The sequence below is a fragment of the Ananas comosus genome, linkage group 4, assembly GCF_001540865.1.
Source record: "Ananas comosus cultivar F153 linkage group 4, ASM154086v1, whole genome shotgun sequence".
NCBI lineage: Eukaryota > Viridiplantae > Streptophyta > Magnoliopsida > Poales > Bromeliaceae > Ananas > Ananas comosus.
In genome coordinates, this window is record NC_033624.1 from 14444895 (window position 1) to 14466140 (window position 21246).

General features: G+C 36.9%; 4 protein-coding genes across 9 annotated transcripts; 2 read left to right on the plus strand and 2 right to left on the minus strand.

Moving 5' to 3' along the window:
* On the plus strand, positions 115-6905 carry LOC109709729 (two-component response regulator-like PRR73). 6 transcript variants are annotated; one of them, XM_020232063.1, is made up of 10 exons: positions 115-255; positions 343-434; positions 589-1265; positions 2253-2414; positions 2534-2667; positions 3142-3303; positions 4371-4554; positions 4669-5035; positions 5108-5708; positions 6196-6905. In XM_020232063.1, the coding sequence occupies exons 3-10, from the start codon at positions 914-916 to the stop codon at positions 6298-6300; spliced, it is 2067 nt and encodes a 688-aa protein (XP_020087652.1). In that variant the 5' UTR covers positions 115-255; positions 343-434; positions 589-913; the 3' UTR covers positions 6301-6905. The 6 variants fall into 6 exon arrangements, with proteins under 6 accessions (XP_020087652.1, XP_020087653.1, XP_020087650.1 ...); XM_020232064.1 differs by having other exon boundaries at positions 343-413; XM_020232062.1 differs by having other exon boundaries at positions 121-255; positions 363-434.
* On the plus strand, positions 7721-11571 carry LOC109709553 (CDP-diacylglycerol--glycerol-3-phosphate 3-phosphatidyltransferase 1, chloroplastic-like). Its single transcript, XM_020231838.1, has 7 exons — positions 7721-8521; positions 9189-9286; positions 9386-9436; positions 9519-9632; positions 10326-10382; positions 10463-10548; positions 11003-11571. The coding sequence occupies exons 1-7, from the start codon at positions 7942-7944 to the stop codon at positions 11124-11126; spliced, it is 1110 nt and encodes a 369-aa protein (XP_020087427.1). The 5' UTR covers positions 7721-7941; the 3' UTR covers positions 11127-11571.
* On the minus strand, positions 11653-12661 carry LOC109709555 (the record flags this gene model as incomplete). Its single annotated transcript, XM_020231839.1, is given in 1 exon segment — positions 11653-12661. A coding segment is annotated over 1 exon segment (552 nt), but the record flags the coding sequence as incomplete, so codon positions are not given.
* LOC109708356 (nitrilase-like protein 2) lies at positions 15985-20576 on the minus strand. The gene is made up of 9 exons (XM_020230062.1): positions 20348-20576; positions 19582-19718; positions 18483-18611; positions 17941-17999; positions 17411-17523; positions 17187-17279; positions 16755-16857; positions 16331-16413; positions 15985-16182 (listed from the first exon to the last, which is right to left on the minus strand). The coding sequence occupies exons 1-9, from the start codon at positions 20540-20542 to the stop codon at positions 16141-16143; spliced, it is 954 nt and encodes a 317-aa protein (XP_020085651.1). The 5' UTR covers positions 20543-20576; the 3' UTR covers positions 15985-16140.

A 21246-nucleotide genomic window follows, 5' to 3' on the forward strand; every position in this document is an offset into this window, starting at 1 on the left:
CGCGGGCCCCACCTGGGCCTCTCACCACCGCCATTTGATCCACGTCATCCGCCGCCGACCCCTTCTAGAATTCTAATTTCCAATACCTCGCCCCTTTTTTTCCCTCTACATACATATCGCCCCTCCCTCTCTCTCTCTCTCTCTCTCTCTCCCTATCCTCTTCCGCCCCAAGACGATACACACACAAGAAACCCTAATTCGCGCACGGGTACCCGCTCCCAATGGGGAGGGGAGCGATTAGATCGAGGCGGAAAGGTATTTGATCTTGTTTTTTTCTCCTCTAATTTCTAGTAAGGATCGGGGATCGGGGATCTGCGGTTTCTTCGAACCATTCTATTTCAGGTTGGGGTTTGGACTTGTAGGGATGCGATTCTTGGAGTAGAAGAAGCTAGGGATTCATTCGAGGTGTGGAGGTTCTTGTCGCTTCCTTCGTGGTGCAATCCTCTGTTTCTTCTTCCTTAGATCTGTTCTTTTCTGGGAATTTTTGGCGATTTTTTGCTTAGATGGTGTGTTTTTTTTTAATCGGTGGTGTTTTGTCTTCGTGATCGGGTCATAATCTGATATTGTGAAAGATTTGGTGTTTGGTAGGGTTGGTTCTGAGATTGTGAAAGATTTGGTGTTTAGCTCATACGTCGGCATTCCTTTCGATGATAAATGATGGAGAACGGTGTTTCCTGGGTCACTGTGTTCATCTTATATCACATTGTCTCGGCTGGTCGGAGGTTCTGAAGGAGAGTTAGTTTCTTCTTGTATGTATAAATGATTTCTAGGGCAGTTAGCAGAGTTGTAAATTGAAAAGAATGTTTGGAGTACTTTAACAAGGAATCAAGGTGTTTGTAAGGAAACAAAGTATGCCCGAGTGGTATTGTTGTGTAAAACGTAGCATTCTTGTCAATCTCCCTGAGTCCATTTGATGGAAAGTTCCCATCAGGTTAGCCCTGATGGGGATGCCCAAAAAGGGCTGGAGAAACTTGGCCACCAAATGTGCAATGAGCAAAAGGAAGTTCAGGATGGCATTGTCCGAGAGTGCGGCAAGCTCCCAGTCCCAGAAGAGGGTGAATCAAGGATTAATGAGGCAGAGGATGTAAAGAATGATCATGAAGGTTGTTTGCAACAGGAGCAGCAGCAGCAGCAGCAACAACTAGGGCCAATCATTCGGTGGGAGAGGTTTTTGCCAATCAAATCGATCAGGATTTTGCTTGTGGAGAATGATGACTCCACTCGCCATGTGGTCAGCGCATTGCTCCGCATTTGCGGATATGAAGGTTTGTAGCTGCATTATGTAAGTGTTACTACTGTTAATAAATTGAATCAGCTTACATGTAAAATGACTTCGTCAAGTGCTGACTTTGGATGGTGCAGAGAATCAACTTGTTCTGCCAATATTACTGCAAATTCTTTATTTAATTTGTATGTGTTTATAGTTAAGGAAACATTATTTTCTATGACTTTTTCCATCTCCTAGAGAGTCGGCATAAAAGATATCGTAGAACCAGAGTTTTGAGAGATTTGTAATTTTAAGCTTGTAGTCAACACATACATCCACCTAAAGAAATAAAACGTTTTCTAGGAGAGGACTACTAATTTTTCTAACATTAGTGAATCACATATCTATGAAATGCTTTTTACTTGACAGGCTCCGTTCCTTTCTAATTTATGGGTCAGACGTAATTAAGTCTCCTTTGTTACAATCGGCTGAGATCCATGAGGTCATAAGCAGTATAAAATTAGAATTATTCTATCTTGCATATCTTCAACTCGTCTTTCGTTCTCTCCTCAGCTTCTTTACATGTTTATACTTTATAATCCTTTAACGGGACATAGGGGAATAGTCATACCTCGGAAACTATGCTTCCTTTGATTTTTTTTTTTTCATTGGGAAATGCAGAATAAATGTAAAATTCCTTGATTTTTAACATATCAATTTTGATGGGAAAGTGCATGAGTGTATGAAAGCGGGTATACTAGTCTAATAACTTGTCCTGAAGCATTTTAAGCTGCACCCATCTAGTTGCTGTTGTTAGTAATAACTTGCCTTACATGTGGTATCATTTCTGAGAGTACCGTCCTAACAGTTACTTATTGTCCAAGAATGTTCATTGGGACAATGTTGTCTAAGTTCAACTAAACCATGAGTTATAATTCAGTAGTTTTTGAAATTTGGATTATTTTGTCAAATGAAATTTTCATGCTTCCTTGATGAATTGTTCTACATGAGGGTATCATTCTAATGTCAATAAAAGGAATTGCAGTTAGCGCTGCTGCAAATGGTCTACAAGCATGGAAAATTTTAGAAGATTTGACAAATCATGTTGACCTTGTCTTGACGGAGGTAGTCATGCCGTATCTATCTGGAATTGGTCTTCTAAGCAAGATTATGAGTCACAAAACATGCAGGAATATTCCTGTGATCAGTGAGTACTCTCTGAAATTACTTGCATAACTAAAATCTTGAAATTTTACTTTTTTGTTAATTTATCTTTTGTTTTTTTTTAAAAAAAAAATTACTATATTTGATGAGCTTTGTGTGCAGTGATGTCATCAAATGATTCTATGGGAATAGTATTTAAATGTTTGTCAAAAGGAGCAGTTGACTTTTTAGTGAAGCCTGTCCGAAAGAACGAGCTTAAGAACCTCTGGCAGCATGTCTGGAGGAGATGCCACAGTGTAAGCTGTCATGGAATACTTGTAACTACTTGTTAGAGGCATGTTTTAATGCAGGGTCTGATTTCTTCTATGTATTGGGGCTCATTTGCCTGGCTAAAACTTTTGTAGTAGTCTTTTAGTAAAATTGTTTGAAGAGACACGAATAACTTATTCACTAAAATGCTCTGAGCAGCCTTCCATTGTAGGGAAACCAAATGCTCCAAATTGTAGCTTCTGCTTCTGGGCTTAGAAGCTCGTTTTGAGCTTGTGCCACAGCAAAAGCTCTAGATATTTATTTCTGAAATGCCTGACTGTTGTTCCTCAAAGTAGAGATGCCATTTCAAGAGCTAGGCCAAACATGCCTTCTATGGCGACATATTCATTTTCAATGTTGATCTATTTCTCAGGTCAATTTATCTTCCTTCAATTGAAATTTGAGTTGGAAAACTTTTTGCTCTTCTTTTCTAAATGGACTATTTTGTTGTTACATCTTAGTCTAGTGGTAGTGGTAGTGGAAGTGAAAGTGGCAATCAAACTCAAAGTTCGTCAGAGCAACAGAGTGCTAATAATGCCGACTATTGCGACAGCGAGGATGATGACAATGAGAGCATTAAGTTGAACACAAGGGATGGCAGCGACAATGGTAGTGGAACTCAGGTAGACGTTTCTTTTTGTGTTTTCACTGCACGTTCTTTATGTTTGTAGCTCTAGGAACAACATATGCATGGTAATCAATTAATCTCATCCTTCTATAGAAATTTCTTGACCAAGAAACAATTACAAAGTTTTCTCAAGTTAACATAAAAGGGGACCCTAGTAATCCCATTTATGCTGGGAGTATTTATGCTTGACAGATACCTGACTATCCATTCCCTGCTCCCGACTATTGCGAATAGTAATGAGAAATAATGAACCACTTCAGTCGATAACTCCTTGTGTTGGAACTTCAATTATCTGCCTTGATCTGCTACTTCTTAAAAATATAGTTCAATAAAGACTCTTGAGTGGTATATGAGAATCCACCACTAGGTAGATACTGTGCTACATCTAGCTTGCTATCCTTTCACTTGTTATAACAAACCACTGTCTTCAGGACAAACACCTCGACTTCACCTTATTGAGTTAAATTTGGGGCTTTGATCAAGGAATGTATCCTTCATCAATTGCTACCAACCAGGGATTGCCACGCCATTGGCACGAGGTGTGCCGGTGTGCTAGTGGCACTACATAGCTCTTCAGCACGCCTTGCTGTGGACTTTCTTTTTGTCAGAATGGAAATTCTTGCTACCAACAAACTTGATCTTTGACAAAAGCTTAAAGTTCTTGCATTTCGCATGTTGAAAATGAACTCATCCCTTCTGAACTGATATTATAAAGACTTGCATTTATTATAAGCTACCAGCTTCAATTTGTAAATGCTGGGATCCTATGCAACTTTCCTCCTCTCCTTTCTATGCATATGAAGAGCAGTAGAAGCAGAAAGAAAAAAGGGCACTCTGCATCTAACATTAGAAATTTTAAGAATTAACAGTCTAGTATCTTTGCAATTATAAGTCAAATCAAGAAGAATAAGATTGTCATATTGTCATACGGAGATATACTCTACTGTATTATCTTGAAAATTACGAAATCTATGATGATACATTAGCTGTAACACCTCTATGTTCTTTATCGTTCACCCTTGTCTGATGTACTTCAGTAAGTACTGTAACTTTATCATGCAGAGTTCCTATACAAAACAAAGTGTGGGCATTGATAGTCGCCAAGCTATCTCTCCATCAGATCCGTTAACTGATCCACCGAATAGCACCTGCGCACAAGTTCTTCAGCCAAATTCGGAAATATTCTCTAAAGAATTGGGGAATATGGCTATGGATAGGAGTTGCCAAGCGCAAAATGAATCCACTGGTATGGAAGCTAATGACTACGTGCATGTCAGTTCGTAAAGTAATTGATTTCTTGTGCCTATTCTGGTGTTCCCGCAATATTCTGGCATTTTCAGAACAATTATCTCTTATGCAGATGAGTCAACGGGCAAGGACTTGGGAATAGAAATATCCAGGAATTCGAATATGCAGTGTGAGTCCAATCCAACCGAAATAAAGAATGAGGGTGTGGTAGGAGTTGATCCCTCCAATACATTTGAGGATCCAACTGTCCATGCAGCTGATTTGATTGCGCCAATAGCAGGGAATAAAGATACTCAACAGGCAGCTGGAGTTACAAATGCCCCTAGTGACTCTTCCAACATCTCAAAGAGTCGAGATGATATTTACCAAGGTTTCATAGATTCTAGTCTGAAAAGGTTGAGATCAACTGGAGAAAATGCAATTTCCACTCAAGACTCTCGTAATGGTCTGAAACATTCTGATTCATCAGCTTTCACAAGGTATGAGTAATATCAGCATTCATTTTCCCTCTTTGTTTCTACACTGCATTCATTTTTTTTTAATGTCGCAAGGTATCATAACTCTGCCACTTCAAATAAACCTCTGAGCGGATGCGGTGGAAGCTGTTCACCATTCGATAACGGCTCAGAGGCTTGGAAGATGGAGTTAACCCACAATATGTTATCCAAGTCAAATGCTCCTTTTGAGCATGGTTCAAATGGCAGTAGAAGCAACAACAATGACTTGGTATCCACTACCAAGAATGTAATCACTGACGCTCCTACGCAAATTGGTGCATCGGCTACCACCCAAGATACACAAAGAAAAACTGATCGCTGTTCATCCATTAAGAACATGATGGAAGCAAAAACTCTACAATGTGGGCCATCCAACGTGTTTGCTAAGCCATTAGGAGGTACTGCTACCAAGCATAGCTTGCATGGGAGCAACTCAGGCAGTAACTTTGGGAGCAATGGGCAGAATGGAGGCAGCACTGCTGTCAATGCGGGGGGAATTGATATGGAGAGTGCTAATGGCATTGTTGGAGGTGACAATGGAAGTGGAAGTGGGAGAGGTAGCGGCAGCGGAACGGATCAGAATCAGCTAACTCAGAGAGAGGCAGCACTTAACAAATTTAGGCAGAAAAGAAAAGAGAGGAACTTTGGAAAGAAGGTAGTTGGCGTTCCGCTGCATGTTAGTTTTAACTGTTATTTCACAGATAGGCATTGTGTAGAATTACTGGATGAGCTGTGGCTATTTTACAATTTACTAATTTGGAAAGTGAAGAAAAAGTATTTCTATTTTCAAAAAGAAAAACTTGTGTGAATTTGAAAAAAGAGACTTTTTTTTGGTTTGTCAACTTTGGCCCACCCAAGCTGCTTCCTTCAGTACAGAAATATGATACACGGTTTTGAATGATCAAACACCCACATTTGAACTAAGGCTGCATTCTTTTGAAACTATTATATCAATCATTCAAAACTGTGCGCCATCATTTAACACTGCATGGGAATCGTGTAGCAGTGTATTGGAGAGCAGTTTTGTCTCATAAGTTGCAAAATTGCACATCAGTAACAAAAACAGAAAAGGAAAATCAAGTTTTATTATTTTCTGGTGTTTCATAGACTCAGATGGAATTGAATTTGGCTTTGATTGTCAGGTGCGCTATCAAAGCAGGAAGAGGTTGGCGGAGCAGCGGCCACGCTTACATGGACAATTTGTACGGCAAAACATGCATGGACAAACTAGCAAAGATACAGAGTGATGATGCACATAAAATGCGCCTGGTGTATTGCAGCAAATATTGACAAGTAGGTAACTGATTTCGTACTCGGGACCGTCTGATTCAGTGAAGTAGGATTTGCTCCAAGGTTTAGAAGATAACGTATCATGAAGGCTCCGAGTTGTGAGAATTATGAATCAGATGGCTAATAATTTGTGTTGTGTCGGTAACTTCAATTTATATTAGGCGACCGAAGAGGGTCGTACCTGCTGTATTGGGTGTTACTTGATTGTACTCTGTTATTTGTCAGTACTTGTTAGGACTTACAATTGTCTAATTTGTTTCGTGCTGCTTAATTGTGCTGTGGATTCTCTCCCACAGGGGGAAAGGGTGTGTCCAAGCAGCAGCAGTTTAATTAAGATCGAGGATTTTAGCTCAAAGATCTGCTCATTGTGATGCCTTAGCCTGTGTTGCAGCCATTGTTGATGATTAAATTTGACGGGATCGGACGAAGAGGACATTGCCCATACGGGCCCAAGGTAATTTGTACCCGCACATGGAGCCTCCTCTAGTGTCAACTTTCCTCCTTTTTCTTATTTTACTGTTAAATTCAAACTCTATTTGATTGTCCGATGAAGAATTGCTCACAATCTATGTTTCTGCGGGATTTATTTAGCAGCGAGAAATAGAATCTTTGTAACAATACTTTTGCGTCCTTCAAAGGAAGGACAGAATAATGCTCACCCAATGGATAATCAGAGGCCAAAATTTCCAGAGGAAAGAGAACTGGAATATGCTATTCTAATTAGAAGCTTACGAGGGTGATGAGATACCTCATAAATGATTTTATATGATTAGCTAATGTGCTGGCATTTCTGTGGTATTTTCAATTATACTGTACTCCCCATGCAATTATATACCAGCTCATCATTAACTTATCGACCGTTCCTAATACAAGTGACAAAAGACTTGGTGGTTGGTATCTAAATTTTAAGTTCGAATTTTAGTTGATTTATATTTTTAGGTCATCATTAGCTTAGATTACTTGTATACCGACTGTACTGATAGTAAATTTTTTATTTATGATGAAGCAGGCAATCATCTGGCCAAATTCAGATTTAATCATCGCGCATGCCAAACCATGTAATAGTAATGGATTGGATTCGGATAGCAGTGGCGGTACAGGGAGCCAATATTTTTTTTTTTCAGAGGAACTAAAAAAAAAAAAAGAAAAAAATTCTTAAGACTCCTCGGTCCAAAGTTTACTAATTTTTTAAAAAATTTAAAGTAGAAAGAATAGAGAATGGTAAGAGCACTGGAGAAGAAATAATTTTTGGGTGAAAACGTTACTGATTCACGCACCTTTTCGGATTATGAACCTAGCCACACCGAAAAAAATAAAAAATAAAAAATAAAAAATAAAAAATAAAAAATAAAAAAAATCCGTGCCACGGTTAGGCTAAAGACGGCGTTCGGGCACAAATCTCCTGTGTCTCCTCGAACACTCTCCGACATCTTCGGTGCCAGACATCAACAAATGGAATACCCACCGTACGAGAATTAAAGACGCGAAGTGATGGATTTGGAGCCCACCTCTCTCTCTCTCTCTCTCTCTCTCTCTCTCTCGCGCCGAACCTCCCAATTCCCCAAAAAGAAAATAAAAAAGAAACGCCTCGCATCACCATGCCCCCGCCCCTACCCGCACCCCTCCTTAAAAAAGCCATTACCACCAACCCCATCCTCCTCCTCCCTCCTCGTCACCCCCATCCCCATCCCCGTCCCCGTCCCCGTCCCAACCCCTCCCTCTCCCTCTCCCTCTCCCTCTCCCTCGCCCTATTCCGAAACCCTCCTCCTCCTCCCTCCTCCTCTTCTTCCCCTCCCTTCGTAACCAGATCCGGCGCTACCCGGTATAGCTTATTCGCGATATCGCGGAATAGGGGCGCTGCATCCGCGGGGAAGGGTTCGTCGTCGTCGTCGCGGTGGATGAGTCCCGGATCCGAGCTCAGGGAGAGATCGCTCGGGGGGACGAGGAGGAGGAGGAGGTTGGCGGTGGTGGGGGTAGCGGAGGGGAAGAGGGGCGAAGCGAAAGCGATGGGGTGGGGCTCGGATTCGCTTCTGAATCCGTCCCAGAATCATGGGAGGGGAGAGGCGCAGATCAATGGGAACAGCTGCTGCAGGGATCAGGAATCGCCGCCGCGGTTGCTCACGATCCCCACCGTCCTCACCATCGGCAGGGTCGCCGCCGTCCCGCTTCTCGCCAGCAGTAAGTTTTGCTCCCGGATCCACAGGTGGAATCGTGATCTGCGCCTTTGCTTTCGTTTTTGGATGCATTTGGCTGTATGCGTTGTACTGCAAAATATGTTTTGACAATGTATCATCTTCCAATTTAGGATCTGAGCCTTAGTAGCTCTTTTCTTAGAGCGTATCGTATGGCGTAATTGATCTGTTTTATGATGCAATTTTGAAAACGTCGGTTAACGTTGTTAGGAGATGTCATCTGCTTGTTCATTGACATTTTCTTTTGCCTGTGAAATTTTATTTGCTAGAAAGTAAAAGGAATCTTATCTTAGTAGTGGCTTTGTGTGTTAAGGACGCTCCTTTCAGCGTACGATCTTTGTTGCCTAGACATAGATTATATACATGTTCACATTGATGAGATGATCTTTTCCCAGTATAAATCTTGCTTCGCTGACATAGATATTGCTGACACAAATGCATCAATTGATAAGTAAATAAATCCTCTTTTTTTTTTTCTCATGCATGCATATAGTGCACGTGGACACGAGCCTGGCTACTTCGTAAATTATTTATCGTCTAATAGAAATAAAATATTTTCGTAACCTTTCCAATATTTGCCTTTCATATTGGATGACTTGTCCCAAATATTTCGCATATATGAAAAGGCTAAATGTGCTAATATTCTCGCCTAGCATTCTACATGGAGGGCCGTTGGGCAACAACCGCAACAACAAGTATCTTTCTTGCCGCAGCAGTCACAGATTGGCTAGATGGTTACATTGCTCGAAAGGTTTGTGCCCTATATCTCGAAAATGGTGCGCACGTGCGGCATCTGTCTATTTTATTATTCAATTTATCGATTTCTTGACTTGCTTTTCCTTGATGCTAGATGCGTTTAGGAACGGCATTCGGTGCATTTCTGGATCCCGTGGCTGATAAGGTTTGGAATATCAATTAGGAAAATTGAAGGGAGTGGAAAACTTTTTGTGCAATAAATGTAATGCTTTCCCTGTTAAATGCAGCTTATGGTTGCCGCCACACTAGTACTATTGTGCAACAAACCTTTGGAAGCTGCCATATTTGGGGAATTTCAATGGCTTCTGACAATACCTTCGATTGCCATTATTGGCAGAGAGGTCCTTATTTTCTCGTTCATAATTTTGTAGTTGTAGAATATTAATTTCTTGGAGCAGCTAATTAACTTTTCCATTTGTAGCATTGCGACTGCTAAGTTAAATAGTTCTTAGCTTTATCTTCCTATTCTGTGGTGTGCTGGCTAATTCTCGAAGTGTATTTTGAGTGATTGTACGTGTACTCTGTGATGGACTTGTATTTGAGGGGTTAAACATGAATAGACGGGTTAAACATGAAAAGACAAAAACAAGTTCAGTTGAAGTTTGACAACCTTAGCAGCTCTGAGGAGCATCTGTCCATTGAATGCAAATATACATATTAACTCCTGGGGTAGGAAACAGTGACAGGACGTGTAGATTGCTCCGTTCTTTTTTCTTTTTTTATTTATTTATCTTACTATGAAACATTAACAGAACCTCACCGGAGTTTCATGGGCGGTTCAATTCTTTGTTGAGCTGTAGCATGAAGTAGAGATGAGTGGTCGTTAAAATCTTTCCTTGGGATGCCCATGGTTATCTCTTAAGAAACATTGGTGCCATGTCAACTTGAAACAGTCAGCAGTTACACATTTTTCTATGAGAAGACAAATGATGATTGCTATTATTGTATGGCCATGTTAGTACTTGTTAGACTTGGTCTTGGGTGTCATTTTGCCTTGTCCACAATTTAATTCTATTCTTGGCCTTCTTCCGTAGATAACAATGTCAGCTGTGCGTGAGTGGGCTGCATCTCAAAATAGTAAAGTTCTTGAGGTAACATTTCTGCTTCTCAATCTTCTGTTTTTTATCTGTACTCATCAATTTGGAGGCTGATTCTTTAAATGCAATGGTAGGCTGTGGCAGTAAACAATTTGGGGAAATGGAAGACAGCAACGCAAATGACTTCATTGACCATCCTCCTTGCTGCTAGAGACTCCAGGTTGTTAACCTTTCTCTGCAAACCTGTTTTCATTCCTTTTCATTGGGGCTGTACATTTCAGTCCTTTCAAAATCATCTTTTAACATAGATATACCCCTGTGAAATCTAAATTTTCACACAAATCCCTGCAAATATTTAGCTTGTTACAAATAATCCTTATCTTGAGTTGGGATTTGGGAAGTCATCCAGTTTGGAGGGGAAGTTTTTTTTTTTCTTATTAGAAAAGTTTCTTAAAGAGGGCCATTTTTTATGTTTTAGTTAAAGGGTATATATGCAACAAAATTATATTTTTAAAATGCATATATAGGAATCAAAAGTACATAGAAAAAAAAAAAAAAAACAATATTCAGCAGCCAAAATACATGAAAGTGTCTAAATTTATTATCGTATCTCTTATCCATGAAACCATTGCACAGATATTTAATTGTGATTGTTTTGTTCCCGAGTTTTGCAGCCTCTCAGGGGCAGGAGTTTTAGTTGGCTCTGGTGTAGTCCTGCTTTATATATCTGCTTGGCTCGCCGTATGGTCACTAGTAGTGTACATGAGGAAGATATGGAGGATCCTCCTCAAGTTGTAGTTCTCTTTAAAACGATGGAACGGACACGTGTGATTTCATTTTTCTTTACAAAGCAGTAATTCTTGAACTGGCTACAACAAGCAAGCGATTCTTGGAGAAATACATCGGAACTTAAAATTTTTTAACTCAAGCCATAGTTTTGTATCAAGGCATCAGATTTAACAACAAATATGGTTTTAAGCTGCACATCCGACAATGCCGCTGCTGATTTTTGAGTATCTTTTGCTGGGAAGAAGATGAAGGTTGCAGAGTTTTGGTATTCTCATGGCACTCTGCGGGGAAATTGTTATTGTGAGTGGAGGGAAACATCATTAGATCTGTTATAGTGCGATAAACTATTCAATAGCTAGCTTCAGGAGACATTATATTATTGTCTCAAATAGACACTGTTACAGTTAAAACTTTTATACCATAACTCATATAGCTTATATTTGTGTTTTTCCTTTTTTCGGTGGTACATTTTTTTTTTTTTTTTTCTGAATCTTTCTATATCTTTGATTCCAGTGACTGGGTGTTTATTCCCGGTCGAAGTAGAGGCGCTGGGCTTCTAAAATGATGAGGCAAATGCATTCAAGTAGGGGCCACTATTTGCAATGCTCTTTGCTTACTAAAGTAGTCGATATTGGTACAGTACGCTACTGCAATTTTATTTGCTAAATTTAGGAGTTTATTTCCTAGCATAAACATTTTTATATTCTACTATTGCATCATCTAATCCACGCACACTTTTGTTGTGTATTTTGATCCACAAGGCATCGGTTACAAGGTTGTTATATGTGAGAAGAATCTACGTACGTACTCGTAACTCATCACATGCATGTGACCATTTTGAATCGCAATAGATAATAAAATTTCAGAAGCAAATAATTAATTAAACTCTCTAATATTCTCAACTCAAATCCATGAACCCAATAATGATTTTGTCTCTACGTCCTATATATCTACTACAAATTACTGTAATGCAGAAGAGGGAGTTTAAAAAATTAATAGCCTTCGGACTCTTCGGAGTACGAGGAGATTCTGGATTGGCAGGAAGACCTGGTGTAATCGTGATTGAGCGTGCAGTCCACCTCGACCTCGACCGTGCCGGCGTCATCCACCAACTCCAGGTCGACCTGCAGCCGCAGCTCCCCGCGCAGCCGCTCCGCGGCGATGCCGTCCCTCGCCTCCTGCGGCCACGCCTTCCTCTCCCCGTGCGCCCACATGCCCACGTCCCTCGCGCTCTCCGCCGCCACGCAGAAATCCGGCGTGACCCCCTTGGCCAGCACCGTCGACGTCGACTCGTGCTTGACGGTCGCCGCCCCTCTGCGGAAGCACAGCTCTTCGTCCGCCGGGTTCACGACGTGCAGCGCCGTGAAGATGTCGAGCTCGGGCGTCGGGACGCCGTAGAGGCGGTCGGCGAGGCCCTTCACGGCACGGAGTCGCAGCGTGAACTCGAGCTGCGATTCCGGCGGTAGCAGAGATGCGGCGATCCCCGGAAGAAGAAGAAGAACAATTGAAAGGCGGAGAAAATAGAGCAGAGGTAGAGGTAGAGGTAGAGGAATGTGGTTAGCCATAGTGACCGTAATAACAATTGAAATGCAATGTTGTAGAGAAAAGGGCACAGGGAGAAAATATTGGTAGATGCGATCGAGTTTTCTACGTCACTAATTGCATGCCTTCGTGTGGTATATAAATATTCATCTATCTATATATATATATATAGAGAGAGAGAGAGAGAGGGTTGTAGTGTAGAAATTCGTGTTAATTTTCATTTTTAAAAGAAAAAAAAAAACCAATATAAGAGATTATGATTTGTTATTTGACCTTATCTTTTTCCTTCCATGTATTCATCCAATTAGATTTGTTGTTTAAAACCCATATATCTATATCAATAGCTAACAAAATTAATTAACAACCTAACAAATTTCATTTATTTAGATGTTGCAACCGTCCGTATACAAATCATCCGTTCTTTTGGTTTTAGGAGATAACTATTAATTAAAATAATTATGACATGCATTCGCATTGTATTCTGTATTTAGATCTTGTTTTTTTTGGCTAGAAAAGAATTTTAGTTCCTCTTTTTTATTATGCAAAATATATATAACATAATGAAACAAGTTTTAAATTCTTTTTTTTTTTTCTCTAACAGATAATTTATTTAAATATATTTGAATTAATAATTAAAAAATTAAATTAAAGTGGATGAAAATTAAGTTTTAATTTTTGAATTACATGTGAATTTAAATTTCAATATATTTATTCTAAAACAACATACTTAAATTTTGGATTCATCCGAATTCGAAAAACATACCAAAACATTCAATACTATATTAAGAAAAGAGTGCTTCGAATAAAACCACTCCCTTTTTTAATGAATTAAAAAAAAAAAGGGTTTGGTTGTCGGATCCATCAATCAAATAAAATAGATCGTTCCTATCCTATGAGAAGATCTAATCAAGAATTTCATTACATCCCTTCCTTCTGCATTATATTTTGTACGGTATCTCATAGGGATAAATGATATGGATACAGTATAGAATAGAACTAATAAAAAAGTAGAACTATATAATTATTATTCGCACCAATCATGTAAATTTAAATTGGGATATGATATTATATTTTTTTAATAAAATATAGCATACGATTTTTTTTTAATTTAAATTTTATTTTAAAAACTGTATTAGCAACTGTATAGAAATTAATTAATTAAGATTGAAAGAGGCGGGTTTTTGAGTCTGGTCACCTCCAGTGAGCTCACCACACAGAAACAATTGTCTCATGCGCCGCGATTTAATTTTTTCCCGAGGTTTGGTGTCGAAAAAAATTGAGGTCGCGAATACTGGGAGGTGAACGTACCGCGTGACTCGGAGGCGAATATCCTTTGGGCCGGACCTTTACAGTGCACGAACACTATTAGAATTCGACCCGGTCCGGTCCAATCTTTCGGCCCGTAGTGGGCCTACAGATTTAGGCCCACATTTAATATATATATATATATATATATNAACACTATTAGAATTCGACCCGGTCCGGTCCAATCTTTCGGCCCGTAGTGGGCCTACAGATTTAGGCCCACATTTAATATATATATATATATATATATGTAGAGTAGGGCTACTATATTCTTATGAGTATAGAGCCTTTCATACTCATAAATTATTTCGATATTGGGGTTTTCGAATCAACGATCCACACAGTTGAATATGATCTAGAGTATTTGAAACTTCTAAAAAATAAATTTCATAATTTTTCAAAATCATTATAAAGTCCATCAAACGGGTATAAAATGAATGGTTAAAATCGAACGACAACTAAAAAATGGATGGTCGGATCCTTCAATTTAAGATCAGAGTTATTGATCTTTATCTAGGTAGTGAATAGAATTTTCTATCAAAAATTCAACTTATTCGGATTCTTTTTCACCGTTTAACTAGCAAATATCTCATACCGGCCGTTAAAAATTGTCAATTTTGTGAGCTTTTGATCGTAAGCTAAATGATATCGAAAAATTATAAAATTTAATTTCTAAAAGCTTTAAATGCTCTAGATAACATTTAACGGTGTAGATCGTCGATTTAAAAGCTCTATCATCGAAAACAACTTATGAGTACAAGGATGATCGTACTCATAAGAGTATAATAGCCGGACTATATATATATATATATATATATATTTATAATATATTATATTATTATAAGTGATATATATTAATAATATATATATTATATATGTTTTCTCTTTAAAACTATCCATTTTTAAATTTTTTTTTGAATTTTATCAGATGATTTTTAAAATTTTATTCAAATAAATTTAAACATAAAATTTAAAAATTTAGAATTGAATTATTAATTATTTTAAAGCCATAAAAAAAATATTCCATACATATTATAAAAAAAAGTAATTATAATTAACAAACTTAAAAATAAATCGGAACAAATAAAATTTAGAAAATAAATTAATTAAAAAAAAGACTCATGCCACCATTAATTATTTAAGTTTTTAAATACAGATTTCTATACATATATAAATATACTATATCAGATAGAAATTTAATTAATAAACTAAAAACAAATTGAAATAAATCAAATTTATTTAGGTAAAAAATAAGCTCATACCTCAAATAACTATTTAAATTTAAGACATAGATTTAGATTTTTTTAATATAAATATAAAATATTTAAATTAATTAGGAAATGTGGGTGAATTGTACGTGTACACTATAATCAGTATATGTACAAGCGGAATAAAAATTTTGAGATAGATGGAATCCTAAATAGTATAAAAAAATATTCTAAACAAATTACAATAATAAATAAATAAATAAATAAATAAAAATCAGGTCTTAAAAATAAAATGATTAAAAATAAAACTATCAAATCAGTAATTTTTTAAATTTAAGTAATAGATTCAAAATTAAATTTTAATTTTAAGATTTCATTCATAAATTTAAATATAAATTCAAACTTTTAATTTAAAAATTAAAATTGAAAATCAATTCAAAATTTTAAATTGTGGGTATACTTTATTGAAAAAATTTGTATGTTATGGAACATATATAAAAACTCTTTACTGTATAACTAAATTTAACATATACCTAGAAACAAATCAAATTTATAAATAAATTAATTAAAAAAACACTCATGTCATCAAAAATTATTTAAAATTTTGAATTTGAAATCCAAATTCCAAAATGTATTTTAACTTAAAATTTAAATTTAAATTTAATTTAAATTGCAATTTAATTTGTAAATACCACGTGCATCACACAGCACACTATAATTAGTAGCTAAATAAGCATCTTGCTCCTAGTTCATGCACACTTCCTGAAACTATAAAAAGTAAAAAGGTAAAATAAATTAAGAAAAAAAAAAAGAAAAATCAAGCAGAAATATTTATTTTAATTAGCTTATTATCTACGTGAGGAAAAGGCATCTCAATTTACCACTTCACAATTAACATTGATAAAAAAATATGCAGAATATACAAGTGCGGCTTTGCCAAAATGCAAAGTCGAATTTCGAAGCAGAGTTTACCCAGACGATGGTTTCAAGCAAATGTCAAATCTCCGATGCTGCAAAAAAAGGAAAAAAAAATTGCAAAAGTGAAAAAAAAAAGAAAAGAATATTAGATAGAAACGAATGTAGTTTTCGGTTTCACATGAACAACTGGTTCTTGAACAATACTCCACCAAATTATTTATAAAGAAAGTGTTTAGTTACCATAGAGATTGGCATCCTAGTTCTCACAGCATCGATCTTCGAAAGATCGATATCAGCAACAGCAAATCCCGTGGACAAGCGATCTGTAATGGGGAAAAGGGATTAATGTCGTCCACTGCGCAATAACAGCATTCATACACTAAGTTTATTCATCATCTCTACTCCACGCAGGTAATGTGTTACTTTTGTTCACTTGCTCGTATAATTTGATCCTCAGCCTTTATGTTCGCTGTCGCATAGTTTGTAGCGTTGGGAACTATTAAGTTTATCAAGTATCTACGCATACTCATCGGTGATCCAAAAGGACCAAATTCTTTGCGCCATCCAAAAGGATAGAAAAACAGCTTCCCCACACTAACACATTTTGCAAAAGCATGCGATAAAACAATGCAGGTTAAAAGCACAAAAGGATGAAAGCATTTACCTGGGAGTCTGGCTACAATTGTTCCCCACGGATCAATAATTAGAGAATCACCGTAAGTCTCTCTCTTCTCATTGTGCTTGCCAGCTTGAGCCGCAGCTACAACCTACATAAAAGGTCTGACTGACAATTAGACATACATATTCTAATCGATGTGAATTTAAAACCTCGTGTAGATGCGGCAAAGAAAAAAAAAAAAACAGACTTTCTCTTGTCATTTCTGATTTAGTTTTCATCTTTAGAAAGTTTTGAACTCAAAACCCTAGTCCATCTTTTTAAGCCATATTAAGGTGGTTGGTTAGGGTGCAGCCGATAAGACAATCTTAAGATCAAAGAAGAGGACCTTTCCTAGCTAATAAGTTGATTAAAATATGAAAAATAAAAACCAGCAGTAGAAGATTCATGAGCAATGGAAGGTTTAAGCCATTTGCGTACGTAGCACTGTGTCTCAATTGCACGAGCACAAAGAAGAATTTCCCAGTGGGCCTCCCCGGTTACCGTTGTGAATGCTGATGGTACCAATAAAACCTTTATAAATAACCATTCAAAAAGAAGAATTACACGACATTAGATCTCTGCTAGCAATGAAAGAGAGTGCGCAATAAGCACAAAAAAGAAAGAGTTGTTTGTGGGATCAAATGTATCACGACAACAAACACCTGTGCTTGGTGTTGAAACCGTAACAGCTGATATAGCTCAGGGAATCTTAAATCGTAACAAACAGTCAAACCCAATCGTCCCACAGGGCTGTCTGCTGCAACTATGGCATCACCTGGTAATACATCCACGAAATATGTCATAAAAAACTCCAAAAATGTACAGCTCAATCATATAGGAATTATCAAGCCTAAATCTTTGCATTTGTGACAAATAGGCTATGAAAGATATTAAAAATCCTGAAAATAAAAATCTCAAGTTTTTAACTGATTGTTGACCCAGGCTATTATTTATTGCAGCTGCTGGATAGACACTTAAAGCCCATAAACTTTCACCATCAGCAACTTGAGAATATAGCCTAAAGCACTCGAGTTCGAAGCAACAACAGCAAGAGAAATTTCCACTATCATTCCTATGATTGAAGTGCCATTTACATTTATTTCATGTAAAACTAATTATCGTGTCTTTGCCCAAAGTTAATAAAGTTAATTAGTTGGTAAGATCATATCAGCTTGAGAAGTACATGAGATACCTGCTTGCGTATAACTGCTTTCCTTGTATACCATATTTCCAGGAACATCCACATCAAACCTTCAGACAGCAGGGGTAAGAAGTAACCATTTAAACCTTAATATACGTAAGATAAACCAGTATAAAAAATTCATTACAATGATAGTTGGATCAAAACATTTAATTTCATTTCCCTGATGCTTGGTTTTACGTAGATATCTTCATACTAATAAATATCATCATTATATGCCAAATAAACTCAAGAGTCTATGCATGTAAATATTACACCAACATAGATGCTAGCCACAAGAATACTTGGCTTAAGCCATCCAGAGACATGAACCCATTATGCATCAATTTAGATTATCCGAATGAACAAACTTGTTACTTTACAAATATATACACATAATGCCCTCAATACATTTTCAAATGTGTTACTGGATAGATCCAATTTAAATCATATTCTAATAGATTTGAACAATGAAATGGAAACCAAACCACGTGATGCTTGGTCTAAAAGTGTTAAGCACTTCTGAAAGGGAATGAAAAGGAAGAATCTCTTACAAATGTATTTTCCGATATGCATTTCTGATTTTGCCAGAATCATCAACCAATACATGAGTATTACACACATGACTATCATCCGGTCCTTTCTCTTGAAAACCTCCAAGTGACAGCCATATATTTGATTCTCTGTCATTTGAAACTGAAGACAGGTAAGTGGAGCCAGCAATAGATAGTATCAAACATAAATACTCAACAAGGTAATGTAGAATGGCAGTAAAAAGGGAGAAAAAGGGGAGTAGCTTGGATAGTAAAAGAAGCCAAGAAAAGGTTGAAGATATATTCAAAAGTCATAAAGTATTGATACGCAATCCATATATTATCTCATAAAAAAGCATACGTCAGATGTTTTAAGTATACGATATTCTAAACAAAAACAATAAAGCAACTCAGATACTGACAACACTTCTGGGATAAATGGGAAAAGGGGTTTCAGATGCTCATCAATCATATGAAGCTTTACGAGTATAAGTCAAAGCCAAAAGGAAGTTGACCATCTCCTATTGGTTAGATAGGAAGATTCTTTTGATGATAAACCTTGCCTTCAATTTTATCCTATGAATTAAGGCCCGATAATTAAATTGGTTTACTCTAATTTTTTTGACAAAATGCCATAATGCAATTGCATTTTGTATTTGTCATCCGTACTTTCTTGTTGCATCTTAGCGTTATTCAACATGTGATGTTGAGAAAATTTAATTATGCATCGTTTTCCTTTTGTTGATTAATCCTGAGAGACAATTGGTTGATTACCTTCTAATTTTACATGTATTTTCTTGAATAGTTAACTAATCTTATCAATATACATATACGTAGTATAATAATTTTACCAGTATCTTAGTATGTTTTTCAAGATTCATCACGTAAATAAATCCATAATAGTCTAATGTGACCTCCATCCTTCATATATCAAGGAAATTAATCAAGGAAATTATGACATTTTAAAGAAGCAGTGATAAAAAGTATATTAATATCCCTTAATGTAGGAAATAGTACATCCGGTAACCTGAGCAGAAAATTAGAAATGACAAGCAACATCATCACATCTGCAGTAAAATAATCTATCATGAAAATTCATAGATCATATTCAACGCATTACCTTGCAAGTGCACAATATCTCCGCATTATAGGCCCATCTAGATGTTCAGCTATCTTTAGAGACTCGCCAGACATGGCACCTACAAAGGAGAAGTTCTCAGGAAAGCAAAGCAACTTTACTCCAGCTGCAGCTGCCTCCTATAAATTTGCTTCCATGTTAACAATGGAACTCTACATAATATCGATAATCCACATGCAACCTTTCTAACAGATTCAGAAACATACTAGAAAGCCGTCTCAACTTTGTAAACTTCCAAAAATTAGCAATATTTTTATTGAACAATCTTATCAATGTTAGACCCAATTACCCACAAAGTAGGTCTTTCAAGTTCACAAATGTGATATACCAAGACACGAGATCAACAAAAGAGAACACTTTCTTACTAGTCAAATTAATCATTTTCAGCCACAGGACAAAAACTAGGGTTTCTAGCATCTGAATAGTACCAAAATTCAGTAAGTACCACAGTACATCTCACTCCACAACCAAATCAAAGCGCATGCTATGAATCTAAAGAGCAAAAAGAGATAATACTTTCTTATCATTTGAAATCACGCATTTCTAGTTACCGGACAAAAACTTAGGGTTCCGAACCTGTGAATAAGACAATAATTCAGCTAGTACTGCTATAAATCTAACTCCATAACCAAATCAAAGCGTTTCCACACATTCGCAACTCGATTAAAGGCATCTCCGATTAAGAATTAGGGCTCATCAGATCGAATTGAGAAAAGTGGGAGGGGGAGGGATAGGGTTTGGGGATTACCTTGACGAGACGAGCGCATGTGGCGTAGTTGGCGTGGAGATCGTTGGTGGAGGTCATTTGGACCACGCCCACCATCGATGTGGAGGGACTCGCCATGGACGAGGAGTAGGAGGAGGAGGCTACGCGACGAAGGGGACGGAGACGGAGCGTACGAGCTCGGGGAGCGAAGGTGAACCTCGTTAGCGACAAGGCCATGCGAAAGGCGAAGCGAAAGGAGTACTAGGCTAGCCCTTTTATATATAAATAAATACAAGAAAAAAAATGGTTTTACTCCACACACACCCAAAAAAAAAAAAAAAAAAAAAAAAAAAAAATTTTTAAAAAATCTATCACCTTTCTCATTTTTACAGATTAATCTGAATTTTTAGTCATTTGACCAAAAAAAACTTATATAAAAATATAATTTCAAATTAAAAGTTTTAAATTTTTTAAAAATATTTAATTTAATAAAGGATGTTGAGACAAATAATTATCTTTGTTTCAATAAATTTCCAAAAAATCCACTGTAGAATTTCGAGAATAAAAAAATGGAAAAAGAAAATAAAGGTCCATCCTTACCTTTTTTTCCCATATAAGCACTTAAATTATTTTAATATAACTACTACAATTTTTCTTTTGCGTTTATGTGAATAAGATAATTTTTAAATTTCAACAACGTTAAAATTTTGGGATGGAACAGTTGTTAATCATTTGGGCTCTTGGTAGTTTATTTTTTCTAAAATTTAATTTTTTTTTCCTTTCATTATATGACTAAAAAAATTAATAAAATAGTGTAACAAATTGAATGTTTATATACGTGAAAATCACTAGCCCAACCAACTCTTGATATTTATCACACAAGTTGTAAAATCATGTGTCACGCATCAAATGGGATTTACATCCAATGCACTATTCATCAA